The sequence below is a fragment of the Eptatretus burgeri genome, chromosome 6 (assembly GCF_056783735.1).
Source record: "Eptatretus burgeri isolate ZD-2024b chromosome 6, Ebu_testis_v1, whole genome shotgun sequence".
NCBI classification, from domain to species: Eukaryota; Metazoa; Chordata; class Myxini; order Myxiniformes; family Myxinidae; genus Eptatretus; species Eptatretus burgeri.
The window spans coordinates 83,995,430-84,011,043 of NC_140966.1; the positions used below are offsets into that span (position 1 = coordinate 83,995,430).

At 43.8% G+C, this 15,614-nt stretch overlaps 1 protein-coding gene and 1 long non-coding RNA gene across 6 annotated transcripts in view; one reads left to right on the forward strand and one right to left on the reverse strand.

Annotated features, from left to right (window-relative positions):
• The window catches only part of AGL (amylo-alpha-1,6-glucosidase and 4-alpha-glucanotransferase), a 116,891-nt gene extending 102,666 nt beyond the window's left edge, over nucleotides 1–14,225 (forward strand). For all 5 annotated transcript variants that reach the window (XM_085885929.1, XM_085885933.1, XM_085885930.1 and 2 more), the window contains exons 32-34: nucleotides 3,276–3,363; nucleotides 3,735–3,868; nucleotides 13,299–14,225. In XM_085885929.1, coding sequence (XP_085742055.1) covers nucleotides 3,276–3,363; nucleotides 3,735–3,868; nucleotides 13,299–13,428 — 352 coding nt within the window. In that variant the 3' untranslated portion in view covers nucleotides 13,429–14,225. The remainder of the gene's footprint in view (nucleotides 1–3,275; nucleotides 3,364–3,734; nucleotides 3,869–13,298) is intronic.
• Nucleotides 5,329–13,412, reverse strand: LOC147025212 (uncharacterized). The gene is made up of 2 exons (XR_015059394.1): nucleotides 13,236–13,412; nucleotides 5,329–6,451 (listed from the first exon to the last, which is right to left on the reverse strand). It is a non-coding gene; the product is annotated as an uncharacterized LOC147025212 (long non-coding RNA).
• Nucleotides 14,226–15,614: the final 1,389 nt, after the last annotated feature.

Sequence of the window (15,614 nt, forward strand, 5' to 3'; positions counted from 1 at the left end):
TCAGGATCGTATTCGAATATCCACAATTCATCGCCAGTAATGACTCTCCCAAGCAGGTCTGGATCGTCCTCGAGGCGCTCGATAATGTCTTGACAGACAGTGACTCTTTGCTGTTTCTGGTCCTCGGACACCAGCTTGGAGACCATCTTTGCGCACACCTTGCACATTTCGAGATTTTCAGTGATGATGCTCCAGACAGTGTCCTTGTTGATGGAAAGTTCCTTAGCAATCATCCGCACCATGAGCCGACGATTTGCGCGCACCATTTGCTTCACACACTCTGTTGTCCGCTGTTTTGCTCGTTGAAGGTCTTCCAGACCATGGATCGTCTTCAACCTCCTCCTGTCCCTCTTTGAACCTTTTGTGCCATTCTAATGCGCGTGTACGTGACAACGTTTCTTCCCCGTAGACTTACTGTAGCATTGCGAAGGATTCAGAAGGTGTTTTGCCAAGCTTGGCAAGAAACTTCAGATTGGCTCTCTTCTCACGACTCATAGCGTGACGACTCAGACGAGTCAACGTGTGAAGCATGACCTGTAAAAAATCACACAATGAGCGCAGTCAACCATCACCAATCATATATATTGCTGGAATGTTGCGAAAGACTAACGCAACCCATTCATTCAAGTTGTGTAAGTGGAGCACACAGCAGGCTCAGTCCCGTTACTTTTTAGACGGACCTTGTAGATATATATATATATATATATATATATATATATATATATATATATATATATATATATATATATATATATATATATATATATATATATATATATACTCTTGAACTACTGAACAGAATGAGTTGAAAAATGGTTGTTATACTCGCGGGTATGGGGTAGGAGGGAGACAGGGGAGGCGGTGGGTGAAGGGGGTGGGGGATTAATAGTCCTGGAGGTTCATGGTGGGGGGAGCACCCTGATTCTCTCCATGTAAATGTGTATCATATAGCACCACACATGGTTGGAAGGAGTATTTCAAGTCATTCTGTAAGCCTAGTGTTGGCTTAACGGTTAAAGTGGCTGGCTTATGATCTTCGGGTCTTGAGTTCAAGCCGATAAACACATTGAATTAACACCAGGCAGGTTGACTCAGCCTGTCATCCTTCTGAGGAAAGCCAAATGAGTACCAGCTTGCTGGTAACATGGGGGCATTGCATCAGCAGCACAGCTGTGCCCCCAGAAAAATGATGCAGGCATGCAGCCACAGACTTCATACAAATAAATAAATTAACCCATCCTTAATTCTAGGGGAATTAACCCATCCTCATGGATGGGTTCTTTGTCAGTCTGTGTAATTGGCCATTCTAATTCTCGCAACCTGTGATCACGCATGCCTTTGAGGCTGTTTAAATGAGAATTAATAAACTTGTGAGGTACTTTTGTTGGTCTAAAATGGACCCATTATGGTACAAATATTTCTGGTGATTATTTTTGTCTTTATTATTTTATAACTTGTCATGGGTATTGCCGCCCTCTGGGCGAGAATGCCTTTATCGCCCCACCTTCAATGGGCTCAAGAACAGGATCCAGTCCCAGGGTTTATTGGAGCCCAGGTTGGAGTACGTGCTGGAGTATGTGCACCGGAGTAAGACTAGCGCACATGCTCATCTGCTGGCCTTGGGTGGGCACTTAAGGCCAGTATTGGGGTTGTAACCAGAGGTAGAACTGGGTTTGGAACTTCTACGTAGGCCCAAGAACTGCGAAATGTCAATTATGGAGTTTTGGTGATTTCCATGCTTGCTCCATTATAGTAAGATTGGGATGTGGATTGCTCTGCTCATAGTCAGCATTTGGTGCCCATCCTGAGTTGTTCTGAGAAAATGGTGGTGGCCTTCTTTTTTAACCGCTGCAGGTTTTTTGGAGACGGCTCACTTGTAATGGTAGGTGGTAAGACGTTCTGATTTCAATGCAGTAATTTTGGGAAATACGATGACAAAAGCTGCAGCTATGATAATACAACTATGATGAAAAGGTGCTGACATATGTTCAAGGCAGAGTGTCCTCTACTCCCTCGACTCCTCACTTAAAGTGGAACTCCTTGTGAACCTGAGCATTCCATCACACTTCTGAGCCTAACCTTGTACATTCTCGAGAGTACTTGAAGGGAGAGTGCCCGGAATCAGTTCTGCACTCGTGGGCATGGTGTTCATGTCTCTTGCCCAGTTGAGCTTCCGGTTGTTGGTGACCTCTCGATGTTAATGCTGAAAGACTGGGTTGGTAGTAGTGTACCATTGTAGGTCAGGACCGCTTAGCTTGTACTTCTCTTGCTGGAGACACTATTTACTTGACATTTCTCATGTGCAAATGTAACTTGAAACTTGTAGTCCAAGCCTAGATGTCGTCAAGGATTTGCAGCAGGTCGACATGTCTTGCATCATTGTCAGAAGTGTTATTAATGGAGCTGAACATTCATCATCAGAAAGCAGCCAGCAAGCAGCCTCTCACCTTGACCTTGTGATCAGGAGAAGGTTATTACCTCTGCTACCGAAGGTGGACGGAGGTTATGTTTTCACCCATGTCTGTTTGCTTGTGAGAAGGATATCTCAAAAAGTTGCGGACAGATTCGGACAAATTTTGGTGGACAGTTTGTGTGTGTGACAAGGACGAATTGATTAGGTTTTGGTTCAGGTCTGGTGGCAGATCCGGCCTATCAGTAGGATACAAAACTTAAACTGTTCAGCCTGACGGAGGTATTTGCACTACTGAGTGCCGTTCTCGTTTGATCAAGCAACTGAAGATGGTTGGATCAAGGATACTACTTTAACAAATGCCTGCAGCGAAGTCATGATTGCTCAAAGTCTTACAATCAGAACTATCTTTTTATGTCAAGTATTTTTCTCGACATGGTGGATCATCCCTTGGATTCCAATCTACCTTAGCTTAACCAGGACATCTTGGTACCAAGTTTATATTGAAAAACTGCCTCAATACCAAAGGCAGATCATTATTATGACAACATAAACAATGTGATCTGGTGCTGAGTGATTGCAATTTAACTTAAAATAGCCAGCTGTGAGGCTCACTGTTTGCAGATGTGTTACATGGTACTGTCAATTAAATCAAGTTAGTCAATCCTACATTTGACTTGTGCATGAAATTTGAATTATGCATAAAAGTAATTTCATTGAATAGTGTAATGGATGCATATTTATGTGATGCATGCCATAATTAATGTTGTAGAAACTGTGATCTGAGATGGAATTTTGTCATGCTATCAATGGAAGTATAATGATAATGATGATGATGATGATTATGATGATGGATTTGTTTCAGTGATATGGTGTACAATGGCGAATATAACAACGCAGATGACAGTTCCAACTACAACATTGCCAAGGGGTTTAACTATCATCAAGGACCAGTAAGTAAACCAAGAGTTATGGGCCTTAAGGATTTTGGTGGTTCACCAATAGAGACAATTAATTACTGTATCTTCAATTTGGATTCCTCAATGAAAAGTATGTAATAAATGTTTTATTAAGTAATTAATTTATACACCTCTGTACCTTTTTTGGCATGTATTGGGCTGTACTGAGTATCTTGTTCAGAAATGTTTGAAACACCATCATTAATGTGTAAACATAAGGGAGTAGAACCAGTACTTTTTGTCAATGCTCGGAGTGATTATGTTACTATTACCTTCAGTTGTATTCAAAATTTATTTAAATCACACATTCGTTACCCTGATTAAGCAATGTAAAGGGCAATAATTGTATCTATGTGTTTCTCTAGGAGTGGCTCTGGCCTCTTGGCTACTTTCTTCGGGCAAAACTGCACTTTACACAACTGCATAAGCCACAGGAAATCAGGCAGACAGTCTCTCGTATCCACAACATCATTGCTCCTCACCAGACACACCTGGAGAAGTAAGAAGGTTGCATGTTCTCTGGAATACAAAACATCAGCATGCTTCACTTGAGGCATTGCTAAGTGTTTCACGCAGCATTCTATTGGCAGAGTCATGTGTATGCTTGATCTGTGCATTATGTGCCATTGTTTTTTTTTCCCTAATAGCTTTTATGCATTTGTCTGAAAATGTAAATACAGTACAACTAGATATCTGCGATCACAAAGCGATCGCCAAGAGTAAGCCTCACCCACAATCAAACGATGGCCATATTAACTTCGTTCCGCCATATGACCTTGACCTTCAACATTTAGGGATGGAGTTTAAATTAACAAAATGTGTCCCCTATCTAGAATCTATCCAATAAACTCAACATCATGAAAATCGGAGGAAAATTATTCAAGTTATGATCAAAATGGTGTTTTTTGTTAATTAGGTCACAACCCCCCAAAAAATCAAGAATACTATTCAAATATCAGATGCACAACTTCAGTGCAGGTACACTATTATGGTACAAGAACATCTTGGAAGGCCAAGTGGTCTTTGAGATTTCGCATTGGAAAAATTGAGCGATGACAAAAAAAAAACACGTTATTTTTACAAACCGCAATTTGGCCTTGACCTTTAACCCGGAGGGGTATTATGTAAAGTAAACATAAATGCAACTTGCTATACGATATCTAGAGAGGACAATTTTGTTCCGATCAGACAAACATCAGTCGAGTTATGGTGAAGAATGTAAAACGTCTACAATTAGGTCATAACCTTAAAATTAAGCCATGGTAAAAAATATGTCATCCCCACTTATTTTGTATTCACATTATTGATGCAAAATTTAATTCTGAAAGTCCCAACCGGCTCTGAGATAGCTAGGACATTGGCAGAAAAACAAACAAACCGAAATGGTGGTTTAGGACTCCTCGAGGTCTAAGCAACTGAGGTACCATGAACAATTGGGGGCACTAATTGTGGAAACAAACCCTCTAACAGGTATAAGCCTCCCACTATCCTGGAGGGGTTGGCTTAAAAATACTCATGCTGTTTGTATGAACACACTAATGTGTAAGAGATTCCAGTCTGCATGACGTTTGTCCATCTCATATCATCACTTAATTTGCCTGCAAACAAGGATAGCATCAAACTCTTTGCCAACGGCATACATCGTGACACAGCTGCTAGTGTAGCTTGATCCATCATGTCATTTGAGTTTGTTGTTCTTTATTGTTTGCCGAATGATTTTGTAGTGTGACAACACTGAGTTTTCTCCTTTTGGGCACATTTGAGGCCAAGAACAAGTCTGCAGTTTATTCTTGCTGCTTAGGGGGAAATGTGAAGTCTGCACCTGGACTGATTACGAAAAGAAAGATTGACCTTTGTAATTGAAAAAAAATGAAGCAGCTAACTCAGGGCCTCGTTCAACTCACTGGCAGAGTCATCAATTCACTGTACAGCACTGCAACCGTGAGGAAATAACCAGGGTTATTAATGCACAATCATTTATTAAATTCATAAATTGTGGTAGATATCAGACGTAATATTCCACAATTCCTCTTCAAGATTATTAAGCTCTCAACATTGTAAACTTGGAAGCTCAATATTATTGCCATCTCCCACAATGAGGCCGAAGCACATCAGAGAAAGGTCGGTGGCATCCGTTTTCTCCTCTGGTATAGATCCCTCTTAGCCCTTTGACTCTCCCCAGCAACTCCAGGATATACGCATTATTCAAATAATGTACTCAGTATTCCCTCCAGGTCTTCAAGACAGCTGTTCACCACTATCTCAGATCACCCCCACCCCCCCTCCCATCCAAAACCATGCTCTCTTGTAACTCTGTTAACTCCCATGCCCACCCCAAAGCCCAACTCCTTCCAAATTTCCAGTTTCTTCTTCCTGAGAGTTTGCTTTTGTATCCATCTTGTCCACCCCATGCATCCTTGGCCACCTCCACCACTCTTTCCTCCCCACCTCCCTTATTTGTCCAAATCTCCCTCAATGTTATCCTTCAACGCTGCTGTTGGTGTTTCCCCTTTCTCTTTCTCCTGTTCCTTTTGTTATGTCGCGTCCTGATCCGTTGAGTGTTCTTTCTCTCTCATGAGCCTTGACCTTGTATAGTTAACAGGGCGAGAAAAGATCGTGCTTTTGGATGGGGGATGATCTGAGATGGTAGTGAACATCTGACTGAAGACCTGGAGGGAAGAATGAGATTGAAGGGAATGTGGAAGTTGGTGGCACAGGCGGGAAAAAAGCGGAGTGAATGAGTGGAGGTGTGCAGTAATTTTGGATTTTGAGAGCGTCACCAAAATGAGGTTGCTGGTGGACCATGTGCACCCTGCAGAAACCTGGTGTGAGGGAGGAATGGGACAGAACACGGAATGAGGGGAGGGTGGAAAATCGGAAAGGAGTCGGAAGAAGACAGAGAGACCACTGACGTGGCTGTGATGTAATAGTGTTAGGTGAATAGACTCAACTTCACTGCGGGAGATTCCAATTATCTTGAACATCTTGGTTTCCATGGTGCCAAGCTGAGCAAGCTGTGAGGCAGGAGCACCAGACTAGAAGGGAGAGCGGTACTCCATCAAACTGCGGATGAAGGCCTTGTCTGTGAATAAGAATTCAGGTGTGATATATATATATATATATATATATATATATATATATATATATATATATATATATATATATATATATATACATACATACATACATACATACATACATACATACATACAGTCAAAGCTCGTTACTATGCCACCTCGCTTCTATGCCACTCTCGCTATTATACCACTTTTGCTCGGTCCCGACAAAATTCAATACAAAATAAATTTACTATGCCACCCCCTACTCTCGCTATCATGCCACTACTGTGTGACTGTTAAAAGGCACGAGTCGTGAAAAAGTCTGTATTGCGCAGTGCTCGATTATCACACTCACATCCAAAGGCGAAGCGACGAACTACAGTCCAGCTGCGCACAACATAACTTAATACGTACGCGCATAGTCAGACTGTGTCAAAACACGCGATTCTTCTCCCCGATGCCAGCCACAACAAGCCAATCACAACACGCACAACGAGACACAAAAAAGTGCGAGCACACACACAGACACGCAGGCACACGTACAACAGTGACATCATTTAATTTTAAAATTCAGCCCATAATGTCAGCTCAGAAACGCAAGCGAACCGACTTTACGCTGAAGGAGAAGAAGGAGATCATCGATGCCGCGAAGAAGGAGCCGAATCAGTCCAAGTTGGCCAGGGAGATTAGTAAGAAATGGGGCGTCGAAGTTAAGAGAACCACCGTGAAGGGCATTCTCAGCAAGAAGGATGCAATCGAGGCTGCAATCAAAGCTGGATTTCCATCGAAGCGCATGAAGTTGACGCAGGCTCACGACCCGAAGCTTGATGAGGGAGTGCTCATGTGGCTGAAGCAATCAAGAGGACAGAATGTGCCTGTCAGCGGCGATCTGATCAAGGAGAAGGCGATGAAACTGGCCGAGCTGATGCACATCCCAGACTTCATGGCGAGCGACGGTTGGTTGGGCAATTTCAAGAAGCGCCACGGCATCACGTTTAAGACAGTGCAGGGCGAAGCTGGAGCGGTGGATTCGCAATCCCTTCTTGAGTGGCAACAACAGGTTCTCCGGCCCTTACTCGGGCAGTTCTCCGCAGACGACGTCTTCAACCTGGACGAGACTGGACTCTTCTGGCAGCTGCTTCCGAACAAGACCATGGCTTTCAGGGGAGAGCGGTGTACTGGAGGAAAGAAAAGCAAGCAAAGGATCACTCTTCTGGTTGGGGAAAACATGAGCGGCAGCGAGAAGTTCCCTCTTCTGGTGATTGGCAATTCCAAGAAACCCCGTGCCTTCAAGAACAAAGAGATCCCGGTCAAGTACAAGGCGAACTCGAAGGCGTGGATGACGGCGGAGCTTTTCGAGGAGATGTTGCGTGCGTGGGACGGACGACTCGGCCAGCAGGGACGCAGAGTGCTGGTCTGTCTCGATAACTTCTCTGGCCACCCTCCCGAGCTCGAGCTGAACAACATCCAACTGGTCTTCTTCCCACCCAACACGGCAGCCAATTCACAACCAATGGATCAGGGAATCATAGAGAACCTCAAGCGCCACTACAAGAAGCTCCTGCTATGCTGCCGGCTTGAGGCCATAGACGAGGGAAAGGAGTTCAAGTTCACGTTGCTCGACGCTCTACACGTCGCCCGGCGTGCTTGGGAGCAGGTCGGCAAGTCGACGATCAGGAACTGTTTCGCGAAGGCCAAGTTCATCGAAGAGGAGATCCAAACTGAGCCACAGGATGCGGAGCTGCCCGACATCTGGGAAGCTCTGCCTGCCGAGGAAAAGATGCACGAGAATGAGGAGATCGAGCTGTCTGACTTTCTCGAAGCCGACGAGCGCCTTGCGACTGGCGGGTATTTCACGCTGGAGGAGATTGCGGAGGAGATTCTGTGCAGTGAGGAGCCGGTGGAAAGCGAAGATGACGAGGTAATTGTCGAGGAGGAAATCGTTCCGTTCGAGGAAGCCCAGCGCGCTTGTAGCACCGTCCGGAAGTTCATGCAGCAGAGAAGCGGGAAGCCCGGTGTGATGCAAGCGTGCGATCGGCTCGACAACGAGATGCACGAGATCCGCCGAAAGAAGATGCGCCAGCCGACGATTCTTGAAAGCTTTGTGTGTCGTGAATTTCTCGCCATGCCATATGTTAGTGTGTGAACTCTGTTAGTGTGTGTATGTTCTCCGTTCGCTTAGCTTATACAACAGTCGTGCCTTTTACTTGCTGGAATAAATTTTGTCTAAAGATTAACTACAGATGGGTAACTTGAGAAAATAAGGCCGTTTTTACAAAATCTCATTACTATGCCAGTTTTGCTCGGTCCCGACGGGTGGCATAGTAACGAGCTTTGACTGTATATATATATATATATATATATACATATACATATATATATATATATATATATATATATATATATATATATATATATATATACACATATACATATACATATACATATATATATATATATATATATATATATATATATATATATATATATATACATATATATACATATACATATATATATATATACATATACATATATATATATATATATATATATATATATATATATACATATATATATATATATATATATATATATATATATATATATATATATATATATATACACATATACATATACATATACATATATCAGTATTTATTGTCACATCAGAAGGTTCTGTTAACACAGATCATCTGCAGTGGGGGTCTAATGTTCCCACAAATGAGTGACAGGATGTTTCTTTTCACTTCACTGCATTCAGAATATTACCAATACCAGATTCATACAATGAAGGGGAACATCCGAGGACATGTGCAGGCACAAGGTGAAGCATGCTCGGGGCTGAAGAGGAGAAGATGAATGGTGATAAGGAGCGATCATGATGAGAGCAGGAGACGAGAAGATGGACATATAGCACAGGGAGGGATCGCTGGAACACGTCCTCCTCAAGCGGCGACAAAAGAAAAGGGACAGAATGTAATAGTTTTTACCATCCTTCTTGGGACCGCAGATGGCTGGTCTCCATTAGCCACTCCAGAGGATGAGGGGTGTGGGAGGGTGGCACTTTACCTAGCATTTGCCCTGCACCCATCTGAAACCTCCCTACAGCACACAAGGCCACTTATCCCATGGTCCTTTACGAGCTCTCCGCAAAATCACCATGCCTGTTCGTGGTGTTTTCAAAGCGTCCATAAAATACTGAAAAGCGCAGTTGTAGCACGATTGTTGCCTTTGTGTCCACAAATCCTCACGTGGTCTCATCCATACAGATGGTTAGACATCATACAACCTTGCTCGATGCAGTTCTAAGATTACGATCACCGCCTTCTTGGGGCACGTTCTACAAGACAACTTACTTCTGACAAATATCCTGTTACAAGGGGAATCTAAGCTACAAGATTCACATGGTCCGTACTAAAGTCTGGGAACAATCTAGCAATGGATGTTGCCCCCTTCCACATAACAATATATATTGGTGTATATACTGTATACAGGTAGTGAACCAAAAAAATGGAAACAACTTGGTAAATGAGGGACATTGAGTATATTGAAAGCAACAGCTTCCACACAGGTGTGGCCCATGTGTTAAGCAAATAACATCCCAGCATGCTTTGGGTCATGTATAAAAATGCTGCACAGTCCTGGTTGCCTATAATTATGGCTAGCTCGGCTGCAAGAGGAGACCTCAGTGACTTTGAAGGAGGGTGATTATTGGGGTGCGTTTGGCAGGAGTTTCAGTGACAAACGGTGTCTAAAGTGATGCTGGCATGGAACTCCGAGGGAAAGACGTCATCAGCAAATGGCAACAGTGGGCGGAAGTATATACTCTGGGATCATGATTTCCGTGTATTAATTTGAAGTACAAGGCAAAGCTGGTGAGCAACTGCAGACAAATTGACTGTAAATCTGAACCTGGGGGTGCGAGCAGCCAGTTTCATCAAAAATGTTTCTTCGATAACTTCTCAGAGCGGGGCACCGTAGTCGGGTTACAGTGCACAAACCGCTCATCGCATCTGGTAATGTACAGTTCCATGTCCAATGGTGCAAAGAGCTCAGACAATAGACGACCAAGCAGTGGAGAAATGTGACATGGTCAGATGAATCATCCTTCATTTTGTTCTCAATAAATGGATGAGTGTACATGGTGCAAACCTAAAGAACTTTACAACCTGATTACTTGGTTCCAACAGTGAAGGATTCTTGTGGTTCTGTCATGTTGTGGGGCGCATTTTCCTGGCATGATTTGGGTGCATCATTCCCTTAAAAGGCAAGGTCAATTAAAATCACTCGTTAATGGTACTGAGTGATCATCTTCACCCCATGTTGCAGTATTTCCTTCCTGCCGGGAGGGTTGCCTTCCAGAAAAGCAATGCCCCCATCTACGGAACACGTGTGGTCACTCAATGGTTTGATGAGCATGACGCTGATGTTAGACATATGTCACGGCCTTCTCAGCCACAAGATCGGAACCCAATCGAGCATTTTTGGGATTTTCTGGAATGATGCCTGAGACAGCGTTTTTCACCTCCATCAAACATGTGTAAGTTTATTGACTTTCTCATGGAAGAATGGTACTGCAACCCTCCTGCAGAATTCCAGAGTCTGGTGGACTCTGTGTACATACATGCCGTACTGGCTTAACTTGGTGGCCCAACACCCTATTAAGTGATTTATATTAGTGTTTTTTTTTTTTTGTCCACTACCTGTATATAGTATTGCATGAAATAAGTTTCAAATTCCCCCATGTCATATTTGTACATAAGTAGTCTGACTACGTTTTGTTTCGTTCTCTTTTTCTGAACTTGCATTCACACTGCCTGGTGTTTCAGATAATGAATAATAACAATTCAGATAATGAGGTAATGAAAAAAATTTATTCAGAAACTTTGCTTTGGAAAGATGTTGTGCTGAAATGGATGCTAGAAAAAGAGTTTGTATGCAATATTTCTTTAGTATTATGACATAAGCAATGTTAGTTGCTGCATGGTTGTAGAAAAATATAACAGGTTTGTAGAAGCAGTGTGCATTTTGATCAGTCTATTTGTCATTGGTGTTAGTGGTTTATTTTTTTTTCCTCTATGGTAGACAACATTGACTTGCTTGGCTCACCCATATGAATAGGTACAGTGACCTGATATACCAGAGCGACATTCTTCCAGAGTGTCTGTGCTGCTGAAGCAGTTTCTTGGAAAGGGTTATAATTGGTGGTTTGGCGTTACCTTCCCAGCAGTAGTTAATGTAGGAATTTGGAATTTGACCATGGTGCCGGCGATAGCTGGCCTACTCATCAGGAAATACACTGTGGGATCTTTAACATTCACCAACGAATGCTGGCAGACGGTATGCCCAGTTTAACGTCCACCCGAGGGACTGCACTCATGTTGATCAATCACCCTGCCTGTGAAACACCAGGATGGCATTTTATAGCTGTGTTGGGATTCAAATCCAGGCTAGCCAACTTAGAGGTGAGTGTGTGTACCTCGAAGCAGGCCATCCTGCCAGCTCACGTGCAGTGATACCAGGTTTGAATCGAATATCGTGTGTTGATTTCTTCATTTTATCCTAAGTCGCTAAGACTTTATCCTTTATTTTATCCACCCCAAACCCACATCCTTCAAATTCCTTGCTTTCCTTCCTGAAAGTCCCTGTAATGTCCATCTTGTATACCCCATGTTCCCTGCCCCATCCCTCTCCCTTCCACAGATCTCCTCATGTCTCTGTTCCCCACTGTTTTGTCCTCCCCTCTCCCGCCCCTTTTGTCTCATGCCCCCCCCCCTTGCTGTGCGTTGTGTGTTAGCTCTCATACGAGCCTCGTCAATGTATACAAAAAAAAGACGCATTTATGCACATTTCATTCAAAGCTGCCGAAGAGGTCTCCTGGGATGGAGACGATGAACTTTACCTACTTGGACCTTCATCCCAAGCATGGCTACGGTCGACTTCTAGACTAAAGTGGTGAAGGGAAATGCACTGCGTTCCCAATATACATTACACGTTGCCATGGGGGATGTCTTTGTGATCACGAAGACGTGAAATGGCAGAATTGTCTTTGTTGTCTTCAAATGTGTACTGATGAAACACATCGTTAAAAGTAAAAGTTATCTCCTTTTGTGTCGTAATTTTTCACCCAAAACAATGCAGAATCGAAAATTATTTTACTTCAACTTGTACAAACCTCGTAAGATCACAACGATCTTATGACATTACAGTGATCGTTGATGTGTGAAGTAAGGTTAGTTTATCGTGTGACATGATTCCGAAAAAATAGCTCATCTCGATCAATGTATTGTCCCATGAACGGCACTCTCCAGGCAAGACGCAACCACACCTATGTGGTTACCGTCACCCTGAAGCCGATACTTCAAAGATGGCTGAACTATCACTGTTTCTTACAAGGCGGCATTGAGCAGTTGTAACTGGCCTGCGATCCAGCGGGGCCTATTATCGTGCCAGTTACAATAAAACTATTATAGTACAACAAAGTTAACCCTCTGGGAATCACAAACCTGATGATTCACGTGACAAAATGGCAGCAACGCAAGGCAAGTCATTCCTTACGAGATAAATAAATAATTACAACACAAGACATGGTAAAACACCATTCCCGTCATCATGAAATATTCTTTACAGACATCACGTGGGTATATCGGTGGCATTGTCCCATCCATAAGGACAGGTTCTTTGCTCGTAATAGGAAAACAATGGTCGTCAGTGGATGCTAAGCATTGTTCACATTTTGATTTTAGCGTAATGAAATAAAATTATGACAAGATAAGACAGCATGTTGTTCGGAGATCATCATACCTGAATAAGTTGTTGGGTAGAACGATGAGGTTAAGAGGTAAAGTTTTCCCTTTCTGTTTTCAGGTCGTGGTGGAAGGGCCTCCCAGAGCTAACAAATGCCAACGGTGCGCCGTGTTCATTCAGCTGCGAAAATCAGGCCTGGAGCCTGGCAACAATGCTGGACCTCCTGCATGATCTGCACCAAATAGAATGATCCTCTTGAGCATCCTTCAGTCACTCGCTTCACAGTCTCTCATTCCCCTTTCACTCACACTGTATCCCACTTCTCACTCACTTATCCTTTCACTCATCTGCCTCAGCACTAAATTATTACTGCTTGCACTAAACCCGTCCTCCACGGCATTGTCTTTGTCCGTCTATTCCGATTCGGTCTCTGTCTTTGTGTTCATCTTGCTGACGATGCAGTGATTAATAATTTATATGTAACGTACTGTATCACATGGTGCTGAGAAAGAGCAACTTATGAACGGCAAAAATATATGAAAATGCATAAATTACAAAATCGTAATAATTGTTTTTCCTCCAACAATGACCAACGTTGCATAAACTTTTTTTTTTAATTTGCTGAATTAAAAAAAGTTTTTTTTTCCACTTTGAATTTCTGGAATCGACGCAAACGAGAACATGTTTTATCATGTAAGAAGGCTCAAATAATTAAATTGGTAAAATAGATGATGGATTACGTCCTGCAGATCGGGATGCTTCATCTGGTAACGTTCCTCATTGCATGCCGATGATTGTGAGTTTTCAGGGAAGTCTTAAGCTTGTTTTATTTGTTTTGTCCAATTGTAAACTACTGTTTCTCTCATTCATTTTATCCTTTCTTTTCTCTTTCTCTGTCTTCTCTGACCACGTTAAGGCAGCTCTCTGCCAAATGGCAGTTGTTCTTCTGTGTGCAGTTTTTAATGCTATTATAGGCACATTGTTCAGGCCACTGTGCTCATTCTTGCATGCACCCCTGCTGTCATGAATAAACATTGTTCGCTGGAACGAAGGCTCAAGTGTGAATACAGTTTAAGGTAAAACTAATTTCAATCCGATATGAGGGACAAGCTGAAGTTCTTTAGTTTCTCATGGTGGTCACCTGCTGTGGGTGTGCAGTGGCACTCAGCTACACTTTCTAAAACATCCTTTAAGGGCTTATCTATTTATTACCCCTGCCATCGACAGGAGATGGAGGTTATGTTTTCACCCCGATATGTTTGTCTATCTGTCTGTGAGCAGGATATCTCAAATTGTGGACGGATTCAGACAAAATTTGGTGCACAGGTTCGGTGTGTCACTCGGATGGATTGATTAGATTTTAGAGAAGATTTGGAACCAATCATTTCTTTCAATTTGTTGTAAGAGATTCTTTACCATTGAGAGATGCGGCCAAAAATGTTATATAGCATGATATTTCAAAAAGTTGATGGATAGGTAACAAGAACAAGCCAATTAGATTTTGGTTAAGGTCCGGATGCAGGTCCGGCCTATTAGTGGGATACAAAACGTAAACTGTTCAACCTTGTGGAAGTATGAGTTCTACTGAATGCCATTCTAGTTATGTGTAACTGCAAATATGGGTAAGTGTCTGAACCCCCCCCCCCCTGCACCATCCCTCTCCCCTACCAGACAGGCCTACCTCACTCGCACTGCCCTTCTCCCCTACCAGACAGGCCTACCTCACTCGCACTGCCCTTCTCCCCTACCAGACAGGCCTACCTCACCCACACCGCCCCTCTCCTCAACCAGACAGGCCTACCTCACTCGCACCGCCCCTCTCCCCTACTAGACAGGCCTACCTCACTCGCACCGCCCCTGTCCTCAAGCAGCCAGGCCTACCCCACTCGCACCGCCCCTCTCCCCTACTAGACAGGCCTACCTCACTCGCACCGCTCCTCTCCCCTACCAGACAGACCTACCTCACTCACACCACCCCTCTCCCCTACCAGACAGGCCTATCTCATCCGCACCACCCCTCTCCCCTACCACACAGGTCTACCTCACTCGCACCGCACCTCTTCCCTACCAGACAGGCCTACCTCACTCGCACCACCCCTCTCCCCTACTAGACAGGCCTACCTCACTCGCACCGCCCCTCTCCTCAACCAGACAGGCCTACCTCACTCGCACCACCCCTCTCCCCTACTAGACAGGCCTACCTCACTCGCACCGCCCCTCTCCTCAAGCAGCCAGGCCTACCCCACTCGCACCGCCCCTCTCCCCTACTAGACAGGCCTACCTCACTCGCACCGCTCCTCTCCCCTACCAGACAGACCTACCTCACTCACACCACCCCTCTCCCCTACCAGACAGGCCTATCTCATCCGCACCTCCCCTCTCCCCTACCACACAGGTCTACCTCACTCGCACCGCACCTCTTCCCTACCAGACAGG